Source organism: Pongo pygmaeus, chromosome 1, assembly GCF_028885625.2.
Source record: "Pongo pygmaeus isolate AG05252 chromosome 1, NHGRI_mPonPyg2-v2.0_pri, whole genome shotgun sequence".
NCBI lineage: Eukaryota > Metazoa > Chordata > Mammalia > Primates > Hominidae > Pongo > Pongo pygmaeus.
Window position 1 is genome coordinate 130,029,191 of NC_072373.2, and position 26,964 is coordinate 130,056,154.

General features: G+C 39.7%; 1 protein-coding gene and 1 non-coding gene across 12 annotated transcripts in view; both read right to left on the minus strand.

Moving 5' to 3' along the window:
- SLC35A3 (solute carrier family 35 member A3) overlaps positions 1 to 23,965 on the minus strand; it is a 67,307-nt gene extending 43,342 nt beyond the window's left edge. For 7 of the 11 annotated variants that reach the window (XR_008500560.2, XR_008500559.2, XM_063652618.1 and 4 more), the window contains exons 1-2: positions 23,324 to 23,577; positions 209 to 413 (exon numbers count right to left, since the gene is read on the minus strand). Coding sequence is in view for 8 of the 11 variants with exons in the window: in XM_063652618.1 (XP_063508688.1) it covers positions 209 to 413; positions 23,324 to 23,431 (313 nt within the window). In the remaining 3 variants the exon portion in view is untranslated. Of the gene's footprint in view, positions 1 to 208; positions 414 to 23,323; positions 23,578 to 23,804 lie in introns of those variants that run through there. The other 4 variants (XR_010123955.1, XM_054475045.2, XM_063652633.1 and 1 more) reach the window with 4 other exon arrangements.
- On the minus strand, positions 14,930 to 15,036 carry LOC129023304 (U6 spliceosomal RNA). The gene has a single exon (XR_008496762.1). It is a non-coding gene; the product is annotated as a U6 spliceosomal RNA (small nuclear RNA).
- Positions 23,966 to 26,964: the final 2,999 nt, after the last annotated feature.

The following is a 26,964-nucleotide window of genomic DNA, read 5'->3' on the forward strand; positions in this document are numbered from 1 at the left end:
TTAACCAGAAGATATGAATCATGATACAGATTAAAATAAAATGGCTTTATTACTAGACTTAAAATGTCTTAAGAAAATTTTTAAAATATTGAAATATTCTTCACACTAGGCCATTCGACAATGCAAGAGTGCAAATGTGTAGTTACCAATATATATATGCAAACTAAATAAACTGCATTGATTAAAAACAAAAAACCTAGATACCTACTGCTGTCTTTGTAGACCAATAAAATGCAGGCCATTATCTTCAAAAGTTCAGCAACAACCACTGCTGTAGAAGATAGATAACGAGGTCCTTCTTCTTTTAAAGTTCTGGAATAACGCATTGTTAGAACCAAACTGGTAGTCTGAAAGACCAAAATTCCCAGGGAAACGTATTTTAGGTTGGCGGACATTGTTTTATCTTCATTTGCCTGAAAAACAAAATAAACAGGGCAAATAAATAAGATTACAACATATGAAAACTAGTATATTTAAAAACACCAAGAGGGAGAAGGAAGAGGGGCCTGCAGGTCTCTCCTCCACCTGCCACCAAAAAGAAAAAAGACAAAAAAACAGAAACCAAGAGACTTCTTGTTCCAGACAAGATGAAATAAGCACACTCCACCTTATTCTTTCTGCTAATTACAACCAAACACCTTGAACTGGAAACAAAAAGCAACTACCAGAAGACTCTGAAAGGTGAAGGAAATAAGGTAAATTGGCTAGAGACATCAGATCTTGAGGGATGACTCAGCAGTGAATTCCCTAGAGATTTTTTTTGCTACAGATGTAATCTACTTTGGGTGCTACAGCAGCCCAAAACCTGAAACTGCTCAAAGGCATAGAACAACAACAACAACAAAAGCCCCAAGAAAAACATACTTTCTCTAACCAAAGGCCTGAGAAGGCAAGAGTCTTTCAGAATAAAATCTTTTCAACTGGTTACTGTGTAATTAGCAAGAAAGAACTTTACTGACCATCCTCGTCTTGAATCAATGAGAGCAGAGGTGGTGGCCCTTCCCCCTCCCACTAGGGGTTACAGCCACAGAAACTGTGGCACAGAGCCCTGCTGACCATTCCTGCCCTATAGAAGGCAAATGTTTGCAAGGAGGCAGTACTTTTCCTCGCTCCCCAGTGGTTGTCTATTAACATAGAAGATTTAAATAGGAAACAGAGTCTCATAATGTAATATGCAAAAAGTTCAGGAAACAATCCAAAGTAAGTATATTTATTATACCAACAAACAGAAAAAGGTCTCAACTTGGATGAGTAAGGACAACCAACAGACAACAATGCAGAGATGACACAGTTGTTGCAATAGTCAGAAAAGAATTTCAAGCAAGCTATCTTAAAAATGCAGCAACAAGCAATTATGAAGACTTAAAATAATTTTAGACTCATATAGTTTAAAAAATAGTACAAGAGTTCATATGTACCCTTCACTCAGTTTCCCCCAATGATACTAATTCAAAATCCCTATATTTTCCCTAAAGCAATTCAGTATTACTCCAGGAGACTTACTTTAAATACGAAGACATATATAGGTTAAAAAGTAAAAGGACAAAAAAAGATATATTATGAAAAAAATAACTAAAAAAATTAAAGAAACTTTATTAATATCAGCCAAAATGGGTTACATAAGATTTATTTCTGGAATCAAAGAAGGACATTTCATCATGATAAAAGGGTCAATACATTAGAAAAATATAACCATTTTAAATATATATGTGCCTAATAACATACCTTCAAAATATATAAAGCAAAAACTAACATAACTAAAGGGGAAAACAGGTAAATGCAGTCATAATTAAAGATTTTTACCCTACCTTTCTCAGTAATTAGTAAAATAACAATAAAAAAGAAAACCCAGTAAGAATATAGAAAATCTGAACACTATCAACCACCATTACCATGGTAGACATAAAAATGATCTACCTGGCTGGGTGCAGTGGCTCACACCTGTAATCCCAGCACTTTGGGAGGCTGAGTCAGGTAGATCATGAGGTCAAGAGATCGAGACCAGCCTGGCCAACATGGTGAAACCTCGTCTCTACTAAAAATACAAAAATTAGCTGGGCATGGTGGCGCGCACCTGTAGTCCCAGCTTCTCGGGAGGCTGAGGCAGGAGAATAGCTTGAACTCGGGAGGGGAAGGTTGCAGTGAGCCTAGATCATGCCACTGCACTCTAGCCTGGCAGCAGAGCAAGACTGCGTGTCAAAAATAAAATAAAAATATAAAAAATTAAAAAAAACAGATCTATCAGATCTTACTTGAATTCAAGGAAGGACTTAATGCAGTGTGTAATACCTGACTGCTTTCCTAGTGATGATCACATCCTTTGTCATAGATTTAACTGAAGATGCAATTCAATTCTGAACAAAATCGCTGTAGGCTTTTTTGGTAAACAAACAAGCAAACAAAAACCAAGCAAGCTTATTTTAAAATCATATGGAAAGACAAACGACCTAGACCATCAAAATGATTTTGAAAAAGAAAAACAAAATTGAAAGCCTTAAGTTACCAAACTTCCAGACTTACTATAAAACTACAGTAATCAAAACTGGTGGCTGGGCGCGGTGGCTCACGCCTATAATCCCAGCACTTTGGGAGGCCAAGGCAGGCAGATCACGAGGTCAGGAGCTCAAGACCAGCCTGGCCAACATAGTGAAAGCCCGTCTCTACTAAAAATACAAAAAATTAGCCAGGCATGGTGGCGGGCATCTGTAATCCCAGCTACTCGGGAAGCTGAGGCAGGAGAATTGATTGAACCCAGAGGCGAAAGTTGCAGTGAGCTGAGATTGCACCACTGCACTCCAGCCTGGGCGGCAGAGTGAGACACCATCTCAAAACAAAAAAACAAAAAAACAAAACCTGGTATTGGCATGAGGACAGAAGCATAGATCAATGGAACAGAATATAGTCCAGATTTAGATCCATATGTCTTATAAGCTTAGGGTGCTGTAACAAAGTATCATAGACTGGGTGGCTTATAAACACAGCAATTTATTTCTCACAGTTCTGCAGGCTGGAAGTCCAAGATCAGAGTGCCAGCACCTTGGGTTCTAGTGAGGCCCTTCTTCTGGGTTCACAGATGTCTGTGTTCTCATTGTATCCTCACATGGGAGAAAATAGAGTTCTCTGGGGTCTCTTTTTATAAAGGCACTAATCTCATTCATGAGGGCTCCACTTTAAGGACCTAATTACCTCCCAAAGGCCCTACTTCTTAATACCATCATATTGAGAGTTAGGATTTCAACATGTGAATTCGGGGAGGCAGGGGACGGAGGGGAGAAGAGCACAAATATTCAGTCTATTAAACCATACATAAATATTGTCAAACATTCTTTGACAAAGGTACAGAAAAAAGGGGACAGTCTTTTCAACAAATAGTTCTGGACTGGAATAATGAGATCTATGTATTTTTATTTATTTTTTTTTTTTTGAGACAGAGTCTCGCTCTGTCACCAGGCTGGAGTGCAGTGGTACGATCTCGGCTCACTGCAACCCCTGACACCCTTGTTCAAGCAATTCTCCTGCCTCAGCCTCCCGAGTAGCTGGGATTACAAGCACACACCACCACACCCAGCTAATTTTTGTATTTTTAGTAGAGATGGGGTTTCACCATGTTGGCCAGGATGGTCTCGATCTCCTGACCTCATGATCCGCCCGCCTCGGTCTCCCAAAGTGCTGGGATTACAGGCTTGAGCCACCTTGCCTCGCCAGATGTATGTATTTTTAAAAATATAACCCTCTACCCCTAACTTTCTCACACCAAATATTAACTAGAAATGGATCATATAGCCATTACAAAAGCTGAAACTATAAATATTCAATAATAACAAAGCATAGGAAAAAAACTGTAATCATGTAGAGATAGGCCAAGAGTTCTTAGGATACAAAAAGCACAAACCATAAATGAAAAAAATGGATAAATTGGACACATTAAAATTAAAAAATGGGCCAGGTGCAGTGGCTCACACCTGTAATCCCAGCACTTTGAGAGGCTGAGGCAGGAGGATCACTTGAGCCCAGAAGTTCAAGACCAGCCTGGACAACAAAGTGAGACCTCAGTTCTACAAAAAATTAGCTAGGCATGGTGGCATGCACCTGTGGTCCCAGCATTCAAGAGGCTGAGGCAGGAGGATCAATTGAGCCCAGAAGGTCAAGGCTGCAATGAGCCATGTTCATGCCACCACACTCCAGCCTGGGTGACAGAGCAAGACTCTGCCTCAATAAAATAAAACAATAATAAATTAAAGACTGCTCTTCCAAAGATACTGTAAAATAATATGAAAGGCAAACTACATTATGGGAGAAAATATTCTCAATACATGTATCTGACAATATATCCAGAATATATACAGAACTTTAATAATACAATAAATCAAAGACCGACAATCCAATTTAAAAATAGGCAAAAGATATTTTACCAGCTGGGCATGGTGGCTCATGCCTATAATCCCAGCACTTTGGGAGGCCGAGGTGGGTGGATCACCTGAGGTCAGGAGTTCAAGAGCAGCCTGGCCGACATAATGAAATCCCATCTTTACTAAAAATACAAAAATCAGCCAGGCGTGCTTGAGGGTGCCTGTAACCTCAGCTACTCAGGAGGCTGAGGCAGGAGAATTGCTTGAACCTGAGAGATGGAGGTTGCAGTGAGCCAAGACTGGGCCATTGTACTCCAGTGTGGGCAACAAGAGTAAAACTCCATCTCAAACAAAACAAAACAAAACAAAACAAAAAAACAAAGATATTTTATCAATAAAGACAAATGAGTGACTAATAGGCATAGGAAAAGGTGTTCAACATCACGGTCATTAGAGAAATACAAATAAAGACCACAATGAGATACCATTATGTACCTATTAGACTGGCTAAATTTTAAAAACTGATACAACTAAGTGTTAAAGGGGATTTACAGCAAACAGCCCTCAACATTGCTAGTGAAAATGCAAAATGGTACGACCACTTTGAAAAAGTTTATTAATTCCTTATTAAAAGAAAACAGCACTTTGGGAGGCTGAGGCTGGAGGATCACTTGAGGCCAGGAGTTTGAGACCAGCCTGGGCAACATATTGAGACCCCGTCTCTACAAAAAATAAAAAAATTAGCTGGTTTGGTGCTACATGCATGTAGTTCCAGCTACTCAGGAGGCTGAGGCAGGAGGATGGCTTGAGCCCAGGAGGTTTGAGGTTATAGTGAGCTATGATTGAACTGCTGTATTCTAGCCTGGGCAACAGAGCAAGACCCTCTCAAATAAAAACAAAAAGAGGATAGGAGAGAGGAGAGAAGGGGAGGGGAGAGGAGGGAAAGCAGAGGGAAGAGGAGACCAAGGGGAGAAAGACAGGTAAGAAAGGGAAGGTAGGAAAGGAAGGGAAGAAAGGAGAGGAGGGGAGGAGAGGGGAGGGACAGAATTAAGGGAAGGAAGAGAAGGAAGAAAACAATAACATAATCTTTTCATATGACCTAGCAATTCCACTCTTAGATGTACCCAAGAAATTTGAAAATACATGTTCACAACAATATTTGTACATGAATATTTATAGGAGCTTTATTTGTAACATCAAAAATGAAATACTCCAAATGCCCATCAATATTTGAATAAATTATCCTATGTGGTATATCCATACAATGGAATAATGCTCAGCTATAAAAAGGAATAAAATACTGCCACACTAAAGCACCCAAAAAAAGTAAAAAACATACTGAGCAAAAAAATTTAAACAAAACAGTATACTGTATACTTTATCTTTCCATTTATATAAAATTCTAGAAAAGGCAAAATTAAATTATAATGACAGATGCAAACTTATGGTTACCTATAGATAGGGGCTGGGGTTGAGGGTTGACTGCAAAGGGACAGCAAAGAATTTTTGGTAGTGGTGGAAATACTGTGTGGTGGTTATATGATTGAATTTATTTATCAGAATTCACTGAATTGTGGATTTTGTTTAAATCTACAATTCAGGGGTACAATGGTTCATTTTATTCAATGGGTACATTTTATTATATGTAAATTACAACTCAATAAAGTTGATTTAAAAAAATTAAAGATTGAGGACATACCAAATAATAGCATTCCTAACCAGGCTTTGTTCACAACTTTGGCTCTAGCTCTGATTTCTTTGGATTAATTCTAAGGACATTCTGTTAGTCTATTCTTCACTCCACCTCTATCTTTTCCATGAGTCCAACTTCTACCTAAATTTTTTCAAATGTGAACGCTGTTTATAATATATCTCTTTAGAGCTCTCACAACCCAAGCTATCAAGCTGCCAGGTTGCTACAACCAAGCTACCATGGTTTAGGTATGGTTGTATATATATATATGATCCTTAACTCCTAATTATTGTAATATATATAATATATTCAAACAGATTCAACAATCATTATTTCATGCCTACATTAGGCTAAGTACCATAGTTACAGAGAGATATATTCCTAAAAGCATTAAGTCTAGCTTACTAAATTCAGCAATGCCTCAACTGAATATGCTCCAAACACGAACAATGCAGCACCATGAGTATAAGGATAAAATTTTTAATGGTAAAATATGTATACTCACCATTAAATATACATAGATTATAATTATTGGAAAAACCAATCTTAAGCATTTAATTTGACTTTCAGAGACAAAAATTGAATAATATATCTCTGTTACAAATAGAGGATCAAGCTTAGAGGAAAGAATACATAGACTTCTTAATCATCTATCTCAATTTTGTCCAATGTGAAATAAAATTATAGCACTTTAGAGGTATGTTTTAGAAATCATCTAATATAATTTCTTCACTTTAAAATGAAGAAAATAGTGAACAGAGAAGTAGATGATTTGTTCAAGGTCACTACTAGTAACTGGAGACACCAGCCTATATAGCTTACATCAGGCTCCCTGGCTCCCACTACACGCTATTGTAAAATTCCAGGACATCCTGGTGCCTTTATCTCTATATGGAAGGAGAGCAAGTTTCCAGCAACTTACATTTGGCAGAGGCATCTAATTCTCCTGGAAAATGTCAAACAATGATTTCATATCTGTTCAAGGAAGTCTTTTGTTTATTCTGTGCAAACAAGACCATAATGTCCCTATTATAACAGCAATGCTCTAACTTCTTTTCAAGTGAAAATTTAGGCCAGGCGTGGTGGCTCAGGCTTGTAAACCCAGCATTTTGGGAGGCCAGGTGTGCAGATCACTTGACTCCAGGAGTAAGAGACCAGTCTGGTCAAAATGGTGAAAACTTGTCTCTACAAAAAATACAAAAATTAGCTGGGCGTGGTGGCCTGTGCCTGTGGTCCCAGCTATTGGGGTCTGAAGAGGAAGTATCCCTTTAGTTTGGGAAGTCAAAGCTGCAGTGAGCCAAGATTGTGTACCACTGCACTCCAGCCTGAGTAACAAAGAGAGGCCCTGTCTCAAAAAATAAATAAATAAATAAATAAATAAATAAAAATTAAAGGTCAGGATATACTTTGAAAATTTTGCACTTCCATTTCCAAACATCAATATAAACATTGATCATAATAATACAGTTATTATTAATGCTCTTTATTTATTATAATGTATGTTTTTAAAAGTTGAAAAGTAGAATATGGCCAGGCACAGGGGCAGGCAGATCACTTGAGCCCAGGAGTTAGAGGCCAGCCTATGCAACGTGGCAAAACCATGTCTCTCCTAAAAAATACAAAAATTATCTGGGCATGGTGGTGCATGCTTGTAGTCCCAGCTACTCAGGAGGCTGAAGTTGGAGGATCACTTGAGCCCAGGAGGTTGAGGTTGCAGTGAACCATGGCGGCACCACTGCACTCCAGCCTGAGCGACAGAGTGAGACCCTGTCTCAAAAAAAAAAAAAAAAAAAAAAAAAAGTAGAATATATGCAAACAAATGATCATTTGTAACAGGTTACCTATAAAGAATTCAAATTTAATTTACTATTCTGCCTAACAGTAGAATAAACTCAAAATGAAAATAATCAGGCATCCAATTTGATAAAGAGGAAGTCAAACTGTGGCTGTTTGCTGATAATATGATTGTATACTTAGAAAACCCTAAAGACTCATCCAAAAAGCTCCTAGAACTGATAAATGAATTCAGCAAAGTTTCAGGATACAAAAGTAATGTACACAAATCTGTAGCTCTGCTATACACCAACAGTGACCAAGCTGAGAATCAAATAAAGAACGCAACCCCTTTTACAATAGCTGCAAAACAATAAAATAAAATACTTAGGAATATACCTAACCCAGGAGGTGAAAGACCTCTATGAGGAAAACTATGAAACACTGCTGAAAGAAATCATAGATGACACAAATAAATAGAAATACATCCCACGCTCACGGATGCATAGAATCAATATTGTGAAAATGACCGTACTGCCAAAAGCAATCTACAAATTCAGTGCAATTCCCATCAAAATACCAGCATCATTCTTCACAGAACTAGAAAAAACAATTCTAAAATTTATATGGAACCAAAAAAGAGCCTGCATAGCCAAAGCAAGACTAAGCAAAAAGAACAAATCTGGAGGTATCACATTACCTGACTTCAAACTATAAGACCATAGTCAATAAAACAGCATGGTACTGTTATAAAAATAGGCACATAGACCAATGGAACAGAATAGAGAACCCAGAAATAAAGCCAAATACTTACAGCCAATTGATCTTCAACAAAGCAAACAAAAACATAGAGTGGGGAAAGGACACCCTATTCAACAAATGATTCTGGGATAATTGGCCACATGTAGAAGAATGAAACTGGATCCTCCTCTCTCACCTTATACAAAAATCAACTCAAGGTGGATCAAGGACTTAAATCTAAGACCTGAAACCATAACAATTCTAGAAGATAACATTAGAAAAACCCTACTAGACATTGGCTTAGGCAAAGACTTAATGACCAAAAACCCAAAAGCAAATAAAACAAAGACAGATGACTAAAAAGTTTCTTCACAGCAAAAGAAATAATCAGCAGAGTAAACAGACAACCCACAGAGTGGGAGAAAATATTTGCAATCTATACATCCAACAAACAACTAATATCCAGAATCTACAAGGAACTCAAGCAAATCAGCAAGAAAAAAACAATCCCATCCAAAATTGGGCTAAGGACATGAACAGACAATTCTCAAAAGAAGATATACAAATGGCCAATAAACATATGAAAAAATGCCCAATATCACTAATTATCAGGGAAATGCAAATCAAAACCACAATGTGATACCACTTTAATCCTGCAAGAACAGCCAAAATCAAAAAATAAAAATAAAAATAGATGTTGGCATGGATGTGTTGAAAAGGGAACACTTTTACACTGCCAGTTGGAATGTAAACTGGTATAACTACTATGAAAAACAATGTGGAGATTCCTTAAAGAACTAAAAGTAGAACTACCACTTGATCCAGCAATCCCGCTATTAGGTATCTAGACAGAGGAAAAGAAGTCATTATATGAAAAAGATACTTGCACACGCATGTTTATAGCAGCACAATTTGCAATTATGAAAATATGGAACCAGTCCAAATGTCTATTAATCAACAAAGAAATTGTGGTATATATACAATGGAGTACTACTCAGCCATAAAAAGAAATGAAATGATGACATTCACAGCAACCCAGATGGAATTGGAGACCACTATTCTAGGTGAAGTAACTCAGGAATGAAAAACCAAACATCATATGTTCTCACTCCTAAATGGGAGCTAAGCTATGAGGATGCAAAGGCCCCTTTAATCAACAACTCTAAGTCTATTCCTTTCCTCTTCCCCCCAGGGGAATCAATTATCCGGCTTCCAAATATTATATAAGCCACAAGTGTTTTTATGCTATTTTTAAAAATTTAATATTTCATATGATTTCTCAGGTCCCCTCTATTTCTTGTTTTTGTACTTTTTAACCGATATATCAGATCTACTTCTTTTGGGAGTACATGTGATATTTTCATACATGTATATGTGTAATGATTAAATGAGGGTTAATTGGGACATCCATCACCGCAAACTAATCTTTATGTTGAGAACACTACAATTCTTCTAGCTATTTTGAAATGTAAAATAATTAATTAAATGTAAAATAAAATAAAAAAATAAGGCCAGGTGCGGTGGCTCATGCCTGTAATCCCAGCACTTTGGAAGGCCAAGGCCGGCCAAGGCCGGCGGATCACACAGTCAGGAGTTTGAGACCAGTCTGGCCAACATGGTGAAACCTCGTCTCTGCTAAACATACAAAAATTAGCCAGGTGTAGTGGTGGGCGCCTGTAATCCCAGCTACTCAGGGGGTTGAGGCAGGAGAATCGCAAGACTCCATCTCGAAAAAAAATAATAAATAATATATTTCCCTATTGTATTATCAAATACTAAAACTTACTCCCTCTATTCAACTGTTTTTTTGTTTTGTTTTGAGACGGAGTCTCGCTTTGTCGCCCAGGCTGGAGTGCAGTGGCGCGATCTCGGCTCACTCCAACCTCTGCCTCCCGGTTTCAAGAGATTCTCCTGCCTGGGCCTCCTGAGTAGCTGGGATTATAGGCGCCCGCCACCACGCCCAGCTAATTTTTTGTATTTTTAGTAGAGACGGGGTTTCACCATGTTGGTCAGGTTGATATCGATCTCCTCACCTTGTGATCCGCCCGCCTGGGCCTCCCAAAGTGCTGGGATTACAGGCATTAGCCACCGTGCCTGGCCCCCAACCGTATTTTTGTAGCCATTATCCAATTTCTCTTCACCCCACTCCTCTCCAGTCCTGAAACACACACACACACCCACACACACACAATTCTATTAATCTAATTTCAACTTTTTCTAAAAGTTCCACATAAATTTGTAAATTGTAAATGTTGAGTATATCTACATAGTAAAATATAACATATAATAATCAACTATTGTATAATTATTATAATGATCCATAATTATAATCTTTGGGTATGAGTGTAGACATTACAATCACACTGATTTGATACAGCAATCACATTGCTAGTACTTCTATAAATCCTTTACAGTCCTGTGCACAAAAAATATTTTAGGGTTTTGTTTGTCACCCTAATGGATCTTGAACTTGCTTTCTAATCACTAATTCTCCTCTAAATTTTTGGATGTTTGATATTTATAAAGTTGAGTTTTATTATTTTTAAATCTATTCTCACCTCTTGGGGGAAAATATACAAGAAAATTTCATTTATCTAAACTCCATTCATTTGGATTTAATGAGTTTGGATGATGGCTTGGTTAGAATTTACTTTTGCATTTTATACAAAAAATATTAGCTTATTTCATGTTCAAAGATATTTTCAGTAATTATTTAATACTCAAGAGAAAAAGATTTTCAAACACACTAAAATCTATAGTTTAAATATATGTGATATACTAGTTACCTTCATTTTTATTAAAGCAGCTCCCAAAGATCCTTGCTTTACAAGGTTTTATCAGCCAATTACGAGTTACTTTACAGGTCTAAATATTTTAAAAATATACATTTCATAATGTATATGTTTCATTAATGCACACTTACTACCACCCCATCCCCAAATTAATGAGATACTGATAAATTATTTATATCTTCATTAATTGCATTACAGATCTACACCAAGTTCTAAAATATTCAAAACACCATATACTAATAATTTATATTCATCTTTTCAAAAATAGAATACAGGCCGGGCACAGTGGCTCACACCTGTAATCCCAGCACTTTGGGAGGCCAAGGTGGGCGGATTGCCTGAGCTCAGGAGTTCAAAGCCTGGGCAACATGGCAAAACCCGTCTCTACTAAAAATACAAAAAATTAGCTGGGCGTGGTGGTGTGTGCCTGTAATCCCAGCTACTCAGGAGGCTGAGGCACGAGAATCACTTGAACCCAAGAGGCGGAGGTTGCAGTGAGCTGAGATTGTGCCACTGCACTCCAGCCTGGGCAACACAGCAAGACTCTGTCTCAAGAAAAAAAAAAAAAAATACATCCTTGTAGGTGTAGGTAAACCCTAAAATCAGTATTACTACAGACTTATTTCCAGTGGCTCACCAATGTATAGTCTGTATACTTTTTCAGTCTGTGTATAAAGTTTATCATTCTGAGACAATATCTGTATTTTGCTGATATGTCTCCAGCCACTAAAAGTCCTAAAAAACTAAATGTTTAGTCAATGTTTTAAAACTGTACTAAAATTCATATACAGGCTGGGTGCAGTGGCTCATGTCTGTAATCCCAGAACTTTGGGAGGCTGAGGTGAGCGGATCACTTGAGGCCAGGAGTTCGGGCCAAGCCTGGTCAACATGGCAAAACCCCGTCTCTACTAAAAATACACAAATTAGCCAGGCATGGTGGCACACACCTGTAATCTCAGCTACTCAGGAGGCTGAGGCCACAAGAATTTCTTGAACCCGGGAGGAGGAGGTTGCAGTGAGCCGAAATCCCACCGCTACACTCCAGCCTGGGCAACAGAGCAAGACTCTGTCTCAAAAATAAATAAATAAATAATAAAATAAAAAATATAATAAAATAAAATAATAATAAAATAAAATAAAATTCATATACATTTTTAGACTACCTAGTATCTTAGATATTCTGCAAGTCAATTTTCCTTCTATTATAAAAACAAGGGCTAAATTCCTAAGTTATGATTTTTAGAGTAAGCTATGTTTACATTTTCTAAACACTATACTCCCTTAGTAACAATATCAGTCTACTAGAGGTTAATGACATAAGAGAGTATATATGAAAACACACAAGTTACAAAGTGCTATGCAAATATGTCACATTATACACTGGTCAGAGACAACTATTAGGGTAAAAAACAAACATTTTAAGGTTTTTCCAAATAAATCACCAGAAAAAAGTATATACATACAGAAATGCTGAGCTCAGTTGCAATTTTTTGTCCATTATCTTCCATGATGCCAAAACTTTAAAACTATAACCTATTATTACAGGCTAAATAATGACAAATAAAATTCATCATAACTGACTTAACTTTTGACACTGGTATTTGTATATATTCTTTTCTAACTACCTCAGAAGTAGATACAGTACTCAAGAAGAAGAGCAACAATATCTTGCACTTGAAATTCATAATAATCTCGTGGAAAATCCAAAAACCTTTTTTATGTAAGTGAAAGAAATAAGTAGAAAGTAATTTACACTACAGATATAATAAACTCAATTTTTATGATAGAAACAATAGCCTCCCCTAAATTAGTTGCCTCTTAAGTGCTTAAGAAAAGCAAAATTTTGCTCAATAACATTTAACCAACTCTTTATAACTTACAGGCTCCTATCACATTCTAAGTTAAACAACTTTTCATTGTTTTTCCTTTTCTTTCTTCCTCAAGGTGTCAGGTAACGGTAACTGTTTACTAAGAAAATATCACCTGTACGTAAGTTACAGTGGTATCCATTTTTAACTTGTTCTTTCATAGGCTGCAAAATTTCCATTCCTAGATTCAAATAAAACCAAGAGTATTCGGATATTTCTTTACCTATACAAATATAAAACCTATTTGCATTCTAATGTTTAGATAAAAATCGTTCAGCACTATTGTACTCTTTACAGAAATGCATGATTTGGAAAACAAAACGACTTAATATCTCTAAGATCTCCTTTCAATGTGTGGTGCCATGTAAAAATGAACTTACTCCTTCCCATCCTCCCATTTCCCCACACTCTCATGCAATTCTGCTCTACCTCATTCTGTTATGGTCACTTCCCACCATTTTCAACAGTTAAAGATATTCTACAAAGAACAGAGACTTGTGTAAAAGCCAGGTAGGGTCTACAGGCACTAATCATTAGTAAAGATTCAAAACTAAGAAGATTGGGGATAGAAGTAAAAAAATACAGTTATCACACAATTCTCCAGATGGAAATCAGCCATCAAATATTTAATTAATATGTATATATATAAACACTTCAATAAAGCCGGAATATATATATATATATATATATAGAGAGAGAGAGAGAGAGAGAGAAAGAGAGAGAGAGACGAAGTGTTGCTCTGTTGCCCAGGCTGGAGTGCAATGGTGTGATCTTGGCTCACTGCAACTTCTGCCTCCTGGGTTCAAGAGATTCTCCTGCCTCAGTGTCCCGAGTAGCTGGGATTATAGGCTTGCACCACCATGCCCGGCTAATTTTTGTATTTCTAGTAGAGATGGGGTTTCACCATATTGGCCAGGGTGGTCTTGAACTCCTGACCTCAGGTGATCCACCCACCTCGGCCTCTCAAAGTGCTGGGATTACAGGCATGAGCCACTGCACCTGGCCTGGAAAAATATTTTTAAAAAGAAAAGGAGGCCCGGCACTGTGGCTCACGTCTGTAATCCCAGCACTTTAGGAAGCCAAGGTGGGCGGATCATGAGATAGAGGAGATCGAGACCATCCTGACTAACATGGTGAAACACTGTCTCTACTAAAAATATAAAAAATTAGCTGGGCATGGTGGTGGGCGCCTGTAGTCCCAGCTACTCGGGAGGCTGAGGCAGGAGAACGGCATGAACCCGGGGGGTGGAGCTTGCAGTGAGCCGAGATCACGCCACTGCACTCCAGCCTGGGCAACAGAGTGAGACTCTGTCTCAAATAAAAAAGAGAAGAAAGAAAAGGAGAATACAGATACACAAGAGAAGAATGCAATATAAAGATGAAGCAGAGAGAGATTTGATGATGCTGTCCTTGGATATTAGAGTGATGCGGGCACAAGCAAAGGAATATTGGCAGCCAACAGAAGCTGGAAGAGGAAAGGAATGGATGCTCTCCCAGAGCAACCAGATGGAGTGAGGCCTTGCTGACAATTAGATTTCAACTCAGTTATATTAATTTTGGATTTCTGGTCTCCAGAACTGTGAGAGAATAAATTGCTGTTGTTTTAAGCCATAAAATTTGTGATAATTTGTTACAGCAGCCATAAGAAATTAATATGAGGAACTGTCTATATTTTTTAAATGTAACGTTTCCAATTCTACATCTATTTTTTCTTCCCTAATGGAATGCTTCATGAATTTGTGTAGCATCCTTGAGCAAGGGCCATGCTAATCTTCTCCATAATGTTCGAATTTTAGTATATGTGCTGCCAAAGGGAACACTCTATGTCTATTCCAGAAGAAAGCATTAAATATGTTTCAGAGAAAGATTGGATGAAATTAAGTTGCTATATTTTAAAAAATTAATTATTAGGAAAACCGGTTTACTGAAGAGTACATAGAACAATTCCTTGCACACAGTATGCACTCAATAAATACTTTTTAAAATATATTCTGGACTCAGTAACAACAAAGATACTAAATGAATGAGAAACTACTCCAGTAATCTTCTCATAGAAAACTGACCCAACCACTTTTTGCTCACAAAACTAAATGTTTAACCGTAACATTTCCATAGAAAAAACAAGGACTTGGCCAGTGTTACAAACCAATTCTTCTACTACCGCTTAGTTTGGAAAACATCAATTTGTTTTATTATTTTATTTCTTATTTTCTTATTTTATTTTATATTTTTTGAAACAGGGTCTCACTCTGTTCCCCAGGCTGGAGTGCAGTGGCATATGCCACGGCTCACTGCTGCCTCTACCTCCTGGGCTCAAGCTATCCTCCCACCTCAGCCTCCTGAGTAGCTGCAACCACAGGCATGTGCCACCACACCTAGCTAAATTTTTTAAATATTTTTTTATTTGTAAAGATGGGGTCTCCCTGTGTTGCCCAGGCTGGTCTCAGGCTCAGGCCATCCTCCTGCCTCAGCTTCCCACAGTGCTGGGATTACAGGTATGAGCCACCCCGCCCAGCCTCTTTGCTGTTTTAAAAGACATAGGTAGGCATGGGTAGGGGGAAGAAAGGACATAAAAGGCAAAACAGTACAGATTGTCACTATTTTCATTAGTATGTTTGTTTTTATAACTTGAAATATTAATAATATATAATCAGATATAAAGCTTATAAGCTAGAGAAAAATATTTCCCAATTTTAGTCTCTGTCCATACTAGACTATTCAAGTTGACTCCTTCAAACATAATTTATTGCTCAATCTCAGATATACTACATGTATCAAAACATGCCAACTGAAACATATCTATACGCAGAAAGTAAAATATAATTACTCATTAAGATAGAGTTGCTCCCCATGCACTAACATTACAAGGTTCTAGCATTTTCCAATGATTTTTCAAATGTTTAGGTATTAAAGCATACAAGGGCCAGGCGCGGTGTGTCACGCCTATAATCCCAGCACTTTGGGAGACCAAGGTGGGAGGATCCCTTGAGCCCAGGAGTTCCAGACCAGCCTGGGCAATATAGTCGGACTCTGTCTTTACAAAAAACTTTTAAAAATTAGCCGGATGTTGTGGCGTGTGCCTATCTATACTCCCAGCTACTCGAGAAGCTGAGGCTGGAGGATTGCTTGAGCCCAGGAGCAATGAGCTGTAATCACATCACTGCCCTCCCTCCCTCCCTCCCTTCCTCCCTTCCTCCCTTCCTTCTGAGTTGGGAGTTTCACTCTTGTCACCCAAGCTGGAGTGCAATGGCGTGATCTTGGCTCACTGCAACCTCTACCTCCCGAGTTCAAGTGATTTTCCTGCTTCAGCCTCCCGAGTAGCTGAGATGCTGAGATTACAGCCACCTGCCACCATGCCCAGCTAATTTTTTTTGGTATTTTTTAATAGAGACGGGGTTTCACGATGTTCGTCAGGCTGTTCTCAAACACCTGACCTCTGGTGATCCGCCCACCTCTACCTCTCAGAGTGCTGGGATTACAGGTGTGAGCCACTGCACCGAGCCTACTGCACTCCTTCTTGTGTGACAGAGTAAGACCCTGTTTTAAATAAATAAAGCATAGAAGGGTAATCGAGAACAATGTTTAGCTATTCAGCCTGAGGTTAAACCTGAATGGTGAGGGGCCTTAAAATAGTTTTCTTTGTAGCATTCATAAATTATGTTTAAAAATTTAATGTGAAAATAATTTAACTGAAACAATATAGAATGAGCAGTTTTTATGGATTTATGGTCTGACAAACTGTCAAACATTCTTTTTTTTTTCCCCCAAATTTTATTTTAGATTGAAGGTAAGGGGTAGGTATGCACATTTGTTACATGGGTAAATTGTGTGTCCTGGGGCTTTGGTGTATAGATAATTTTGTCACCCAGGTAATCAGCATAATACCCAATAGGCAATTTTTCAATCCTTACCCTCCTCCAACCCTGCACCCTTAAATAGACCTCAATGTCTACTGTGTCCCCTTCTTTGTGTTCATATGTATTGAATGTTTAGCTCCTATTTATAACTGAGAGCATGCGGTATTTAGTTTTCTGTTCCTGCATTAATTTGTTTAGAATAATGGCCTTCAGCTCCATCCATGTTGCTGCAAAGGCCATAGTCTCATTGTTTTATAGCTGCATAGTATTCCAGGGTGTATATGTACCATAGTTTTATGTCCAGTTCACCACTGATGGGCATCTAGGTTGATTCTATGTCTTTGCTATTGTGAATAGTGCTGTGATAAACTTACAGTGCATGTGCCTTTACAGAACAATTTATCTTCCTTTGTTGTCAAAGGTTTTCAAACTTTAAAAAATCCTAGCTGCTGATTGTGTTTAAATAATTAATGTTAGATTACCACCTTCCCTTGAGAACAAGATTCCAATATTCGAATCCAAATGCTGTATAGTTTTGTTTTTTTAACAAACACCTTTTCTAAACATGAAATTGCAACCACTTCCAAGTAAACCCACAGTCTTAGAAGTTTATACATACTATAAGCTTAAGCTACAGAGAATATAAATATATATTAATTATGTTTGTTCTACATTTACTGTTCAAGTCTTATGCCACTCTGCCTAACTGAAGAGGGCAAGCTTCAGACACTCTCAACTCTAATCTAGACTCCATATAGCAGATGTCTTAATAAGACATAGGTCTGATCACATCTCTTCTGTTTTTGTTTTTTTGGGGGGGTTTTTTTGAGACCAAGTCTGACTCTGTCACCCAGGCTGGAGTGCAGTGCTGTGATCACGGCTTGCTGCAGCCTCAACCTACTGGGCTCAGGCAATCCTTCTGCCTCAGCCTCCCAAGTAGCTGAACCTACAACCGCATGCTACCACAACCAGATAATTTTTTTTTTTTTTTGTAGAGCCGGAGTCTTGCTTCATTGCCCATGCTGGTCTCAAACTCCTGCCCTCAAGTGATCCTCTCACCTAGGCCTCCCAAAATGCTGGGATTACAGGCATGAGTCACTGTGCCTTGCCCTGTTTGTAAAGTTTAATTGACTTCTTACAAAATAGAGGATAGAGTCCAAACTCCTTCACATAAAACAGCCCTCATAATCTGGTCCCAACCTACATTTCCTGCCATAAACTATTACCTGTCTCAATCTTGTTCTTTCATGCATTCACTGAACAAATATTCCTCTTTTTAAACACCTCTTCTCCCTTCTCTATTTGTAGAACCTCTACATATCTTACAGGACTCAAAATACAAGTTTCAGTGAAGTTTCATATGTCTTCCAAGCAGACTGAATCGTTCACTCTACTATACTCTCATGCCATTTTGCATGTGCCTTTTATAATAGCACTCATAAATTTTATCAGACTAATTTGTTGACAAATGATATACATTTCCTTCTTCTATTCACTGTATTTCCTGCTTCTCCATACCAGCACCTTTCATATATTAAGCATTTACTCTATGTTGATTTATAAAATAATAAATAAACCCCACAATATTTAGTGTGGGAGAATGATCTCTTCACAACTCTGTGTAATAACATAAAAGACAAATGCAGGGGCTGGACATGGTGGCTCAGGCCTGCAATCCCAGCACTTTGGGAGGCTGAGGTGGGCGGATCACTTAAGCCCAGAAGTCTGAGACCAGCCTGGGCAACATGGTGAAAGCTGTCTCAACAAAAAATACAAAAATTAGCCAGGCATGGTGGCACATGCCAGTAGTTCCACCTACTCGGGAGGCAAAGGTGGGAGATCACTTGAGCCAGGGAGGCAGAAGTTGCAGTGAGCTGAGATTGTGCCTCTGTACTCCAGCCAAGGTGACAGTGAGACCCTGTCTCAAAAAAAAAAAAAAAAAGACAAATGCAGGTCAAAACTGGTTTGCATTAAATGTTTTCTAATAACTGTAATAACTGTACTTCATGAGAGAAGTAAAAATAGTAAGAGAATCTTGAATACCTACAGTATATCAGGCATTGTGCTAGGTGATTTACAGGTATTATCTCATTTAGATCTCATTTAATCTGTAAAAGGAGGTATTCATTTTACAGATTAAGAAACAGAGGTTCTGAGATATTAAGTGTATGGCTTGTCTTGCATAACTCGTCAGAGCTCAGACATGAACCAAGATTTATCTCAGTCAAAGCCCATAGTCTTTGCAGTAAAGCCTGTGTTTAAGCATGTCTATGGATTGATCACACCAGTAATCTCAACACTTTCAGAGGCCCTGGTGGGAGGATCCCTTGAGGCCAGGAGTTCAAGGACAGCCAAGCCAACATAAGAAGACTTCATCTCTACAAAAAATTATTTAAAAAACAAAAAAGCACATCCAAGTATTAGAGGGTGAGTCACCATAGTATATAAAAGTATGCCTTTGGTCTCAGACTGAGTTCACATTCTGTCTCTACAACTTAGTACAGCAAATTATTTAATCTCTCTGTCCCTCCTTTCTCTTGTCTATAAAATGGTGATAAATAACAGTATGTATTTTGTAGGGTGGTTATGATTAAGGAATATAAATCAAATAAAGTGATTATTATACTACAATGCCTTATTCATTGAATACCTTTATAAAACCTACTCATGATAGAAAATACTATTAGAAATGCTGTTTGAAATTGGTTTTATAGCATATATGAATTTAGAAAAAAACTTATATAACTTTTACAGAAAAAACTAGGCTCTGGGTAGATATAAAGTCCTGTGTAGATACTTTGTGGAATGAGCTTGTTTCTTAGCATTTTATCTGACATGACCTCAAAGTTTCAGCTTCATTTTTTTTTTCTTTGAGGTGGAGTCTCCCTCTGTCGCCCAGGCTGGAGTGCAATGGAGCGATCTTGGCTCACTGCAACCTCCACCTCCCGGGTTCAAGCAATTCTCCTGCCTCAGCCTCCCGAATAGCTGGGACTACAGGCGTCCACCACCACGCCTGGATAATTTTTGTATTTTTAGGAGAGACAGGGTTTCACCATGCTGGTCAGGCTGGTCTTAAATTCTTGACCTCATGATCCGCCCGCCTGGGCTTCCCAAAATGCTGGGATTACAGGCATGAGCCACCGCACCCGGCCCAGTTTCAGCTTCATCTTAATTCTAATTTCTACTATGCTTCCTGACCTAGCATACCTTTTCAATCAAACTTCTTATCTCTAAGTACAGCAACTTATTTTAAACTGGCTCTTTGGTTTCATTTTAGATGGTATCTCCAATACGGATGATAAACTAGAAAGAGTTCTGGTCAGGCAATCTGGATAGAGAAGCTAAGCAACACTGTAGCTTCTAAAGTCATTTTCATGCTTATATATAAAACACTCAAATTTATATAACAAGATACATTAAAGAAACAATGATTAAAAATATATAACCACTATACTCCTTCATTAATAGAGATAATTAAGTTGAACATACTTAAGAATACATTGCTTTTGTGAGGATTAAAATCTAATGTTAAGCTACCAATTCATATTCACCTGAATCTTATTTAATAATAAATTAATACTCACGAATGACATTATTAACTGTCAGTGTGATGATGTTCAAGCTATTTCAGTTACCCAGACAGGTCTATAACTTACTCTAAATTTCTGGCACTTACACGCACACACACACACACACACACAAATCCACAGTTGATTAACATCAAACAGAAACTTCACTCTCTATACTTCTCAGGAAAGGAAAAGCTCAAAAGTTATACTTCATGGCTACTGAACAAGTTTAGGCTTTCAAATGAGATTCTTTCCATTGATTCTGTAACTTATCCAATCACTCGTTCAACATGTTGAATTTCTACTGAGTAAAAGGCACATGTTTCAGGACACAAATTATATCAATTTCAGATATAATTGAGGCAGCCTAAGGCGTATATGTAGGTCCCAGGGCAAATTATTTGCACTGTCTGAACTTTAATATTCTTATCTATAAAACGGCGGTGATAATAACTATCCTACACCAACGATTTATTACTAGGATCAAATGAGGTACTAAAACATGGAACAAAAAAGCATTTTCAAATATTAAATCCACAGTAAGTTTCTATAACAACTCAAGAGCTCATCTTGTCTCCAGGAGCACAATAACAGACTGTTTCATTACATGATTAATGTAACAAATATTTAAGAGTCTAATACATCATGATGTGTTCAAGTACTAAAGTGCTTTAAAAATGTAGTAAGTACAGGCTGGGCACAGTGGCTCATGCCTGTAATTCCAGCACTTTAGGAGGTGAGGTGGGTGGATCACTTGAGGCCAGGAGTTCAAAACCAGCCTGGCCAACATGGCGAAACCCCGTCTCTACTAAAAACACAAAAATTAGCTGGGTGTGGTGATGCACGCCTGTAGTCCCAGCTACTCGAGAGGCTGAGGCAGAAGAATCTCTCGAACCTGGAAGGCAGAGGTGGCAGTGAGACGAGAGGGTCACGCCACTGCACTCCAGCCTGCGTGACAGAGCAAGACTCCATCTCAAAAAAAAAAAAAAGGTAGTTAAGTACAAATTCTTTCCTTAGGAAGCTTACATTATAGTAGGGATAATAGAACTCTCAAATTACAATGGAAATTTAACAAGTATTGTAAGATTTATAAAGCCCAGCACACATGAAGAAAAAAAAATGGGCTGGGCGTGGTGGCTCACGCCTGTAATCCCAACACTTTGGGATGTCGAGGCAGGTGGATCACCTGAGGTCAGGAGTTCAAGACCAGCCTGGCCAACATGGTGAAACCCCATCTCAACTAAAAATACAAAAAAATTAGCTGGGCATGGTGGCGGGCACCTGTAATCCCAGCTACTTCGGGAGGCTGAGGCAGGAGAATCGCTTGAACCCGGGAGACAGAGGTTGCAGTGAGCCGAGATCGCACCATTGAACTCCAGCCTGGGCAACAAGAGTGAAACTCCCTCAAAAAAAGAGAAAAAGAAAAAGAAAAAAAGAATGAACGGATTTATGGCAGATTTCAGAAAGCTGCATAAGAAACAGATGGCATTTTAGGAATTGAAGAATAAGTAGAATTTCTACAAAGACAGCAAGGAAGGCCCTCCTTGTTTCTTCTTTGTAGGAAGAAATGATAAAAGCAAACACCAAGGCAGACAGGCATATAGCATGTTCAGAAACTGGCCGTCTAATTAACGACTAGTTTGGCTAAAAAATAGGATTTGTGGGAAAAAAGTAATACTTGTTTAATAGAATAAAAGGAAAAAATAAAGAATCATACTGGGGGCCGGGCACGGTGGCTCACGCCTGTAATCCCAGCACTTTGAGAGGCCGAGGTGGGTGGATCACGAGGTCAGGAGATCGAGACCATCCTGGCTAACACGGTGAAACCCCGTCTCTACTAAAAATACAAAAAATCAGCCGGGTGTGGCGGCGGGCGCCTGTAGTCGCAGCTACTCAGGAGGCTGAGGCAGGGGAACGGCGTGAACCCGGGAGGCGGAGCTTGCAGTGAGCTGAGATTGCGCCACTGCACTCCAGCCTGGGTGACAGAGCGAGACTCCATCTAAAAAAAAAAAAAAGAATCATATTGATTTTACTGGAGCCATCGTCAGACTCAAATTTTGAAGGAAAAATTTGAAACCTCCCTAAATAATATAAAATTTATTAAATGCCTCCCTAAATAATTTACATTTTATTCTGAAGCCGATAGAGAGTCACTGCGTATTCCTGAAGAAGGAACAACCAAAAAAAGAAAGTCATAAGATCTTTGGCTTTAAAAGTAATATGGAGGCAAGTGACTGGAAGGGTGCCAGGCTGAGGACAAGTCCAGTTTGGAAGTTATTGCTATAGTGCAAGTAAGAAGAGGAAAGACGAGCATATTTAGCAGACAGGTAGTGGGAATGAAAAAGGGGAGAACTAAATTTGAGATGCTGAAGAGATAGAATCAACAGTTGGGAGGAAAGTTAGCATCAGAAATGTAAGTTTACAAGTCATTCCCTTGAAACACCCTGAGTTTACCAGTGAAAGTGAATAAGAACACCAAGTAAGAAACTTCACCAAATTTCATCTTTAACTACTAAAGTCGAATGTTGATTTCAAAAACAAAAAGACTTAATTTTCAAATACTGCATTTAAGAGAACATAAGAAAAGATCGTCTTTTACTATAAAGCAATGCACCCACACACCTGTTCTGATGAGAATCTCACCCCACTTCAAACAGTCCTTGTATTCTTACTAGCCTTACCAAGGGCAGCCTTTCCATTTCTTTAAGTTCCTGCGGCTTCTTGAGCTCCAGGTGCTGGTCGGGTGCATCTGTGCCTACCACAGGGCTCAACACCGAGCGAGAGCTCATGGGATGTTCACTGAAGGAATGACTGGCCCCAGCCGGGCCCACCCGTCACTAGCTCCTCACGCACCAGGCGCTGAGGCACACACTGCCGTCTTCATTCGCTAGACACACCCCTCTCCTCGGGCCTTTTTTCCTCCTCCACCCAGCACATTCCGCACGTCGTCCGTCGGAGTAACAGCGTGTCACCTCATCTGCTCCCACCCCTACTTAGCTAGGACTGTATTTCAGGTCTTCGATACCGTCCCCTTCACCCCTACAGACTTCACATCAGCTCCTCGCATGCCTCGTCTTCCTCCTCCTCCAGGAGCTGCCCGGGCCGCCCCGCAGCCGCTGGCCTCCTGGTTCCCGCCCCTCCCCAGGTGCGCTAAGGACTCACCTCCGGCGCAGCTCGACCGGCTGAGCCCACCACCGGGGGCCGCGGTTCAGCTCCGCCGGGCGCCCCAGGCTGCCGAGTCCGCTGGGTCCTACGCGACCGCTGACCCGCAGAGCCGCCGGCTCCCGTCGCCGTAGCCACCGCCAGCTCGGTGCAGCCCAGGCGTTTCCGGGTTCCCGCGGTCCCGTCCCCCAAATGCTCCGGCTTCCGCCTCGGCTCTGTCAAATGCCGTTCCCGGCTCGGCTCTGGCAGCCCCAGCTCGGCACTTGGCAGCTCTGTCCCTAAGGCGACGCACCTGGGCTGCTCTGCTGGCAGCCCCTGGTTTCTGCTTCACCGTCGCGTGGAGGCCTGGGGCACTGCTTTCTGCTACACCTCTCCTAGGAGCGCGAAACAGATGGAGTGACACTCGTCGAGGGCCTCTGCGGGACTGTCTGTTTGCAGAGGGTGCCAAGGTGTCCACTGCGTAAGGAAGGGCAAAGTCCTTTGGGGCAAAGAACCCTGAGAGGCACGGGGAGATGGATTTTGAAAGCAAACGAACCTGCTCCTAAAAGTGACTGTCACTGACCTGAAAACAACCAGATTAGCTATGGCAAAGGCTGCCAATCAACCAGTGGTCTGCAAGAAGGCTTGTTCTTCCAATTCGCCCACCCTGACTGAGATATTGAGACTGAGGGAAACCCAAAGACGTACCACCAGTGGGCCTAGTGTCATCACCCGGGAGAGGAAAAAGAAAACTGGGCCCAGAGGATTGCAGAGTTATGAGGGACCAACCCCTTCCTGGCTGCATGGATCACGGCATTACCTTTTAAAAGTCTTCCAGTAGCTGTGTTGGAAACCCTCTAACCACGGCAGCCCATTCAGGTGATGAACAGGCTGAAATCAGTACTTCAGGTTCAGCTGGATTATCAAATAAGCGAACAGGATTATCTCTTTTTGTTAACTCAGGGCTGCTATAAATTAAGCCTATGTCTCTTTATATTGCAAATGATTAAAACCATGTCCAAGAGAGACATACTTAGAAAAAAAGTGATATTGAAGAAAAATAAATAACAGTATTAGAGTAGAATAACTGGTTTTAAAATTTTCTGCAATACAATCTTGAGAAAATTCCTGGATGGTAAAATACATATTAGATCTTAATACATGTCTAGTTTTTTTTGAAACCAAAATGTGCCTGTTAGATGATGATAACAGCATGCCTCGTTTTATTGTGATTTGCTTTATTGCTCTTCACAGACATTGCCTTTGTTTTTTTTTTTTTTTTTTACAAATTGGAGGTTTGTGGCAACCTTGCCTCAAGCACATCTATTGATGCCATTTTTCCAACAGCATGTGCTGACTTTGTGTCTCTGTGTTACATAGTATTCAATAATTTTTGCAAGATTTAAATTTGTTCATCATTATTATATCTGGTATAGTGCTTTGTGATCAATGATCTTCGATGTTACTATGGTAATTGTTTTGGGGTGCTGATATGGTTTGGCTATGTCCCCACCCAAATCTCAACTTGAATTGTATCTCCCAGAATTCCCACGTGTTGAGGGAGAGACCTAGGGGGAGATAATTGAATCATGGGGGCCAGTCTTTCCTGTGCTATTCTCATGATAGTGAATAAGTCTTATGAAATCCAGTGGGCTTATCTGGGGTTTCCGCTTTTGCTTCTTCCTCATTTTTCCCTTGCTGCAGCCGTGTAAGAAGTACCTTTCACCTCCCACCATGATTCTGAGGCCTCCCCAGCCATGTGGAACTGTAGGTCCAATTAAACTTCTTTTTCTTCCCGGTCTCGGTTATGTCTGTATCAGCACCATGAAAATGGACTAATACAGGTGCCATGTACTGTACTCATATAGGAAGGCAAACTTAATTAATAAATGTTATGTGTGTTCTGACTACTCCACCAACTGCCCATTTCCCCACCCTTCTCCCCCTTGGGCCTCCCTATTTCCCAATAAACAGCAATATTGAAATTAGACCAATTATTAACCCTACAATGGCTTTGAAGGAAATCAAAATATTTCACCCCAAAATATACTTCTTTGACATATTTTGAGATGACTGTTTAGAGGGCCTGCAATCAGAAGTAGCCTTTGCAGGACAGAGGTGGTGGCTCACGCTTGTAATCCCAAGACTTTGGGAGGCTGAGGCCAGCAGATTGCTTGAGCCCAGGAGATCGCGACCAGCCTGAGCAACACATTGAGACCCCATCACTACAAAAAATAAAAATTTAAACATGTACCAGTCGTAATGGTACATGCCTTTAGTCCTAGCTACTCATGAGGGAGGCTGAGGTGGGACGATCGCTTGATCCCAGGAGTTCAAGGCCACATTAAGCCATGATCATGCTACTGTACTCCAGCCTGGCTGATAGAGCAAGACCCTGTCTCAAAAAAAAAAAAAAAAAAAAAAAAAAAGTAGCCCGGTAGCCCTGCAAAACTGTCTCTTGTAGGGCAGATTTGCATCTGTAGAGAATCTGCATTAATGTAGCCAGGCTTTCTCTGAGGACTTTCCTTGTCCAGATCTAGGAAAGATTTACTAAGATTCTGACACCTTTAAAGGTCTGAAAGAAACTTCCACCATCTAGTCTCTCTGAGGGCTGCTACCCACCTTTGCTAGTCAGGCCTCTGCTTCTCTCCCTCCTGTAACTTGTTTTGCCACTATAACCTGATTTACCACCATAATCTATTTTTGGCCATGCTTGGAGCTCTCTTTCTTTGTAAAGATGGTATATAGCCTTCTTTACTACATGGGGGATAAGAGTAATCACCCTGTGATTTCTCCTCATGCACACTAATAAATTTCTATGCCTTTTTTCTTTTTTTTGAGTATTTTTTTTTTTTTTGAGTTAGGGTCTCGCTCTAGAAGGAGTGCAGTCACATGATCATGGCTTACTGTAGCCTTGACCTCCAAGGCTTAAGTGATCCTCCTGCCTCAGCCTCCCACTTAAGCAATCCTCCTGCCTCAGCCTCCTGAGTAGCTGGGACTATAGGCACATGCCACCATACCTGGCTAATTTTTTTTTACTTTTAGTAGAGATGGGTTCCCACTATTTTGTGCAGGCTGGTCTCAAACTCCTGAGCTCCAGTGATCTTCTTGCCTCAGCCTCCCATTGTATTGGGATTACAGGCATGAGCCACCGTGCCCAGCCTGCCTCTTCTCTTATTAA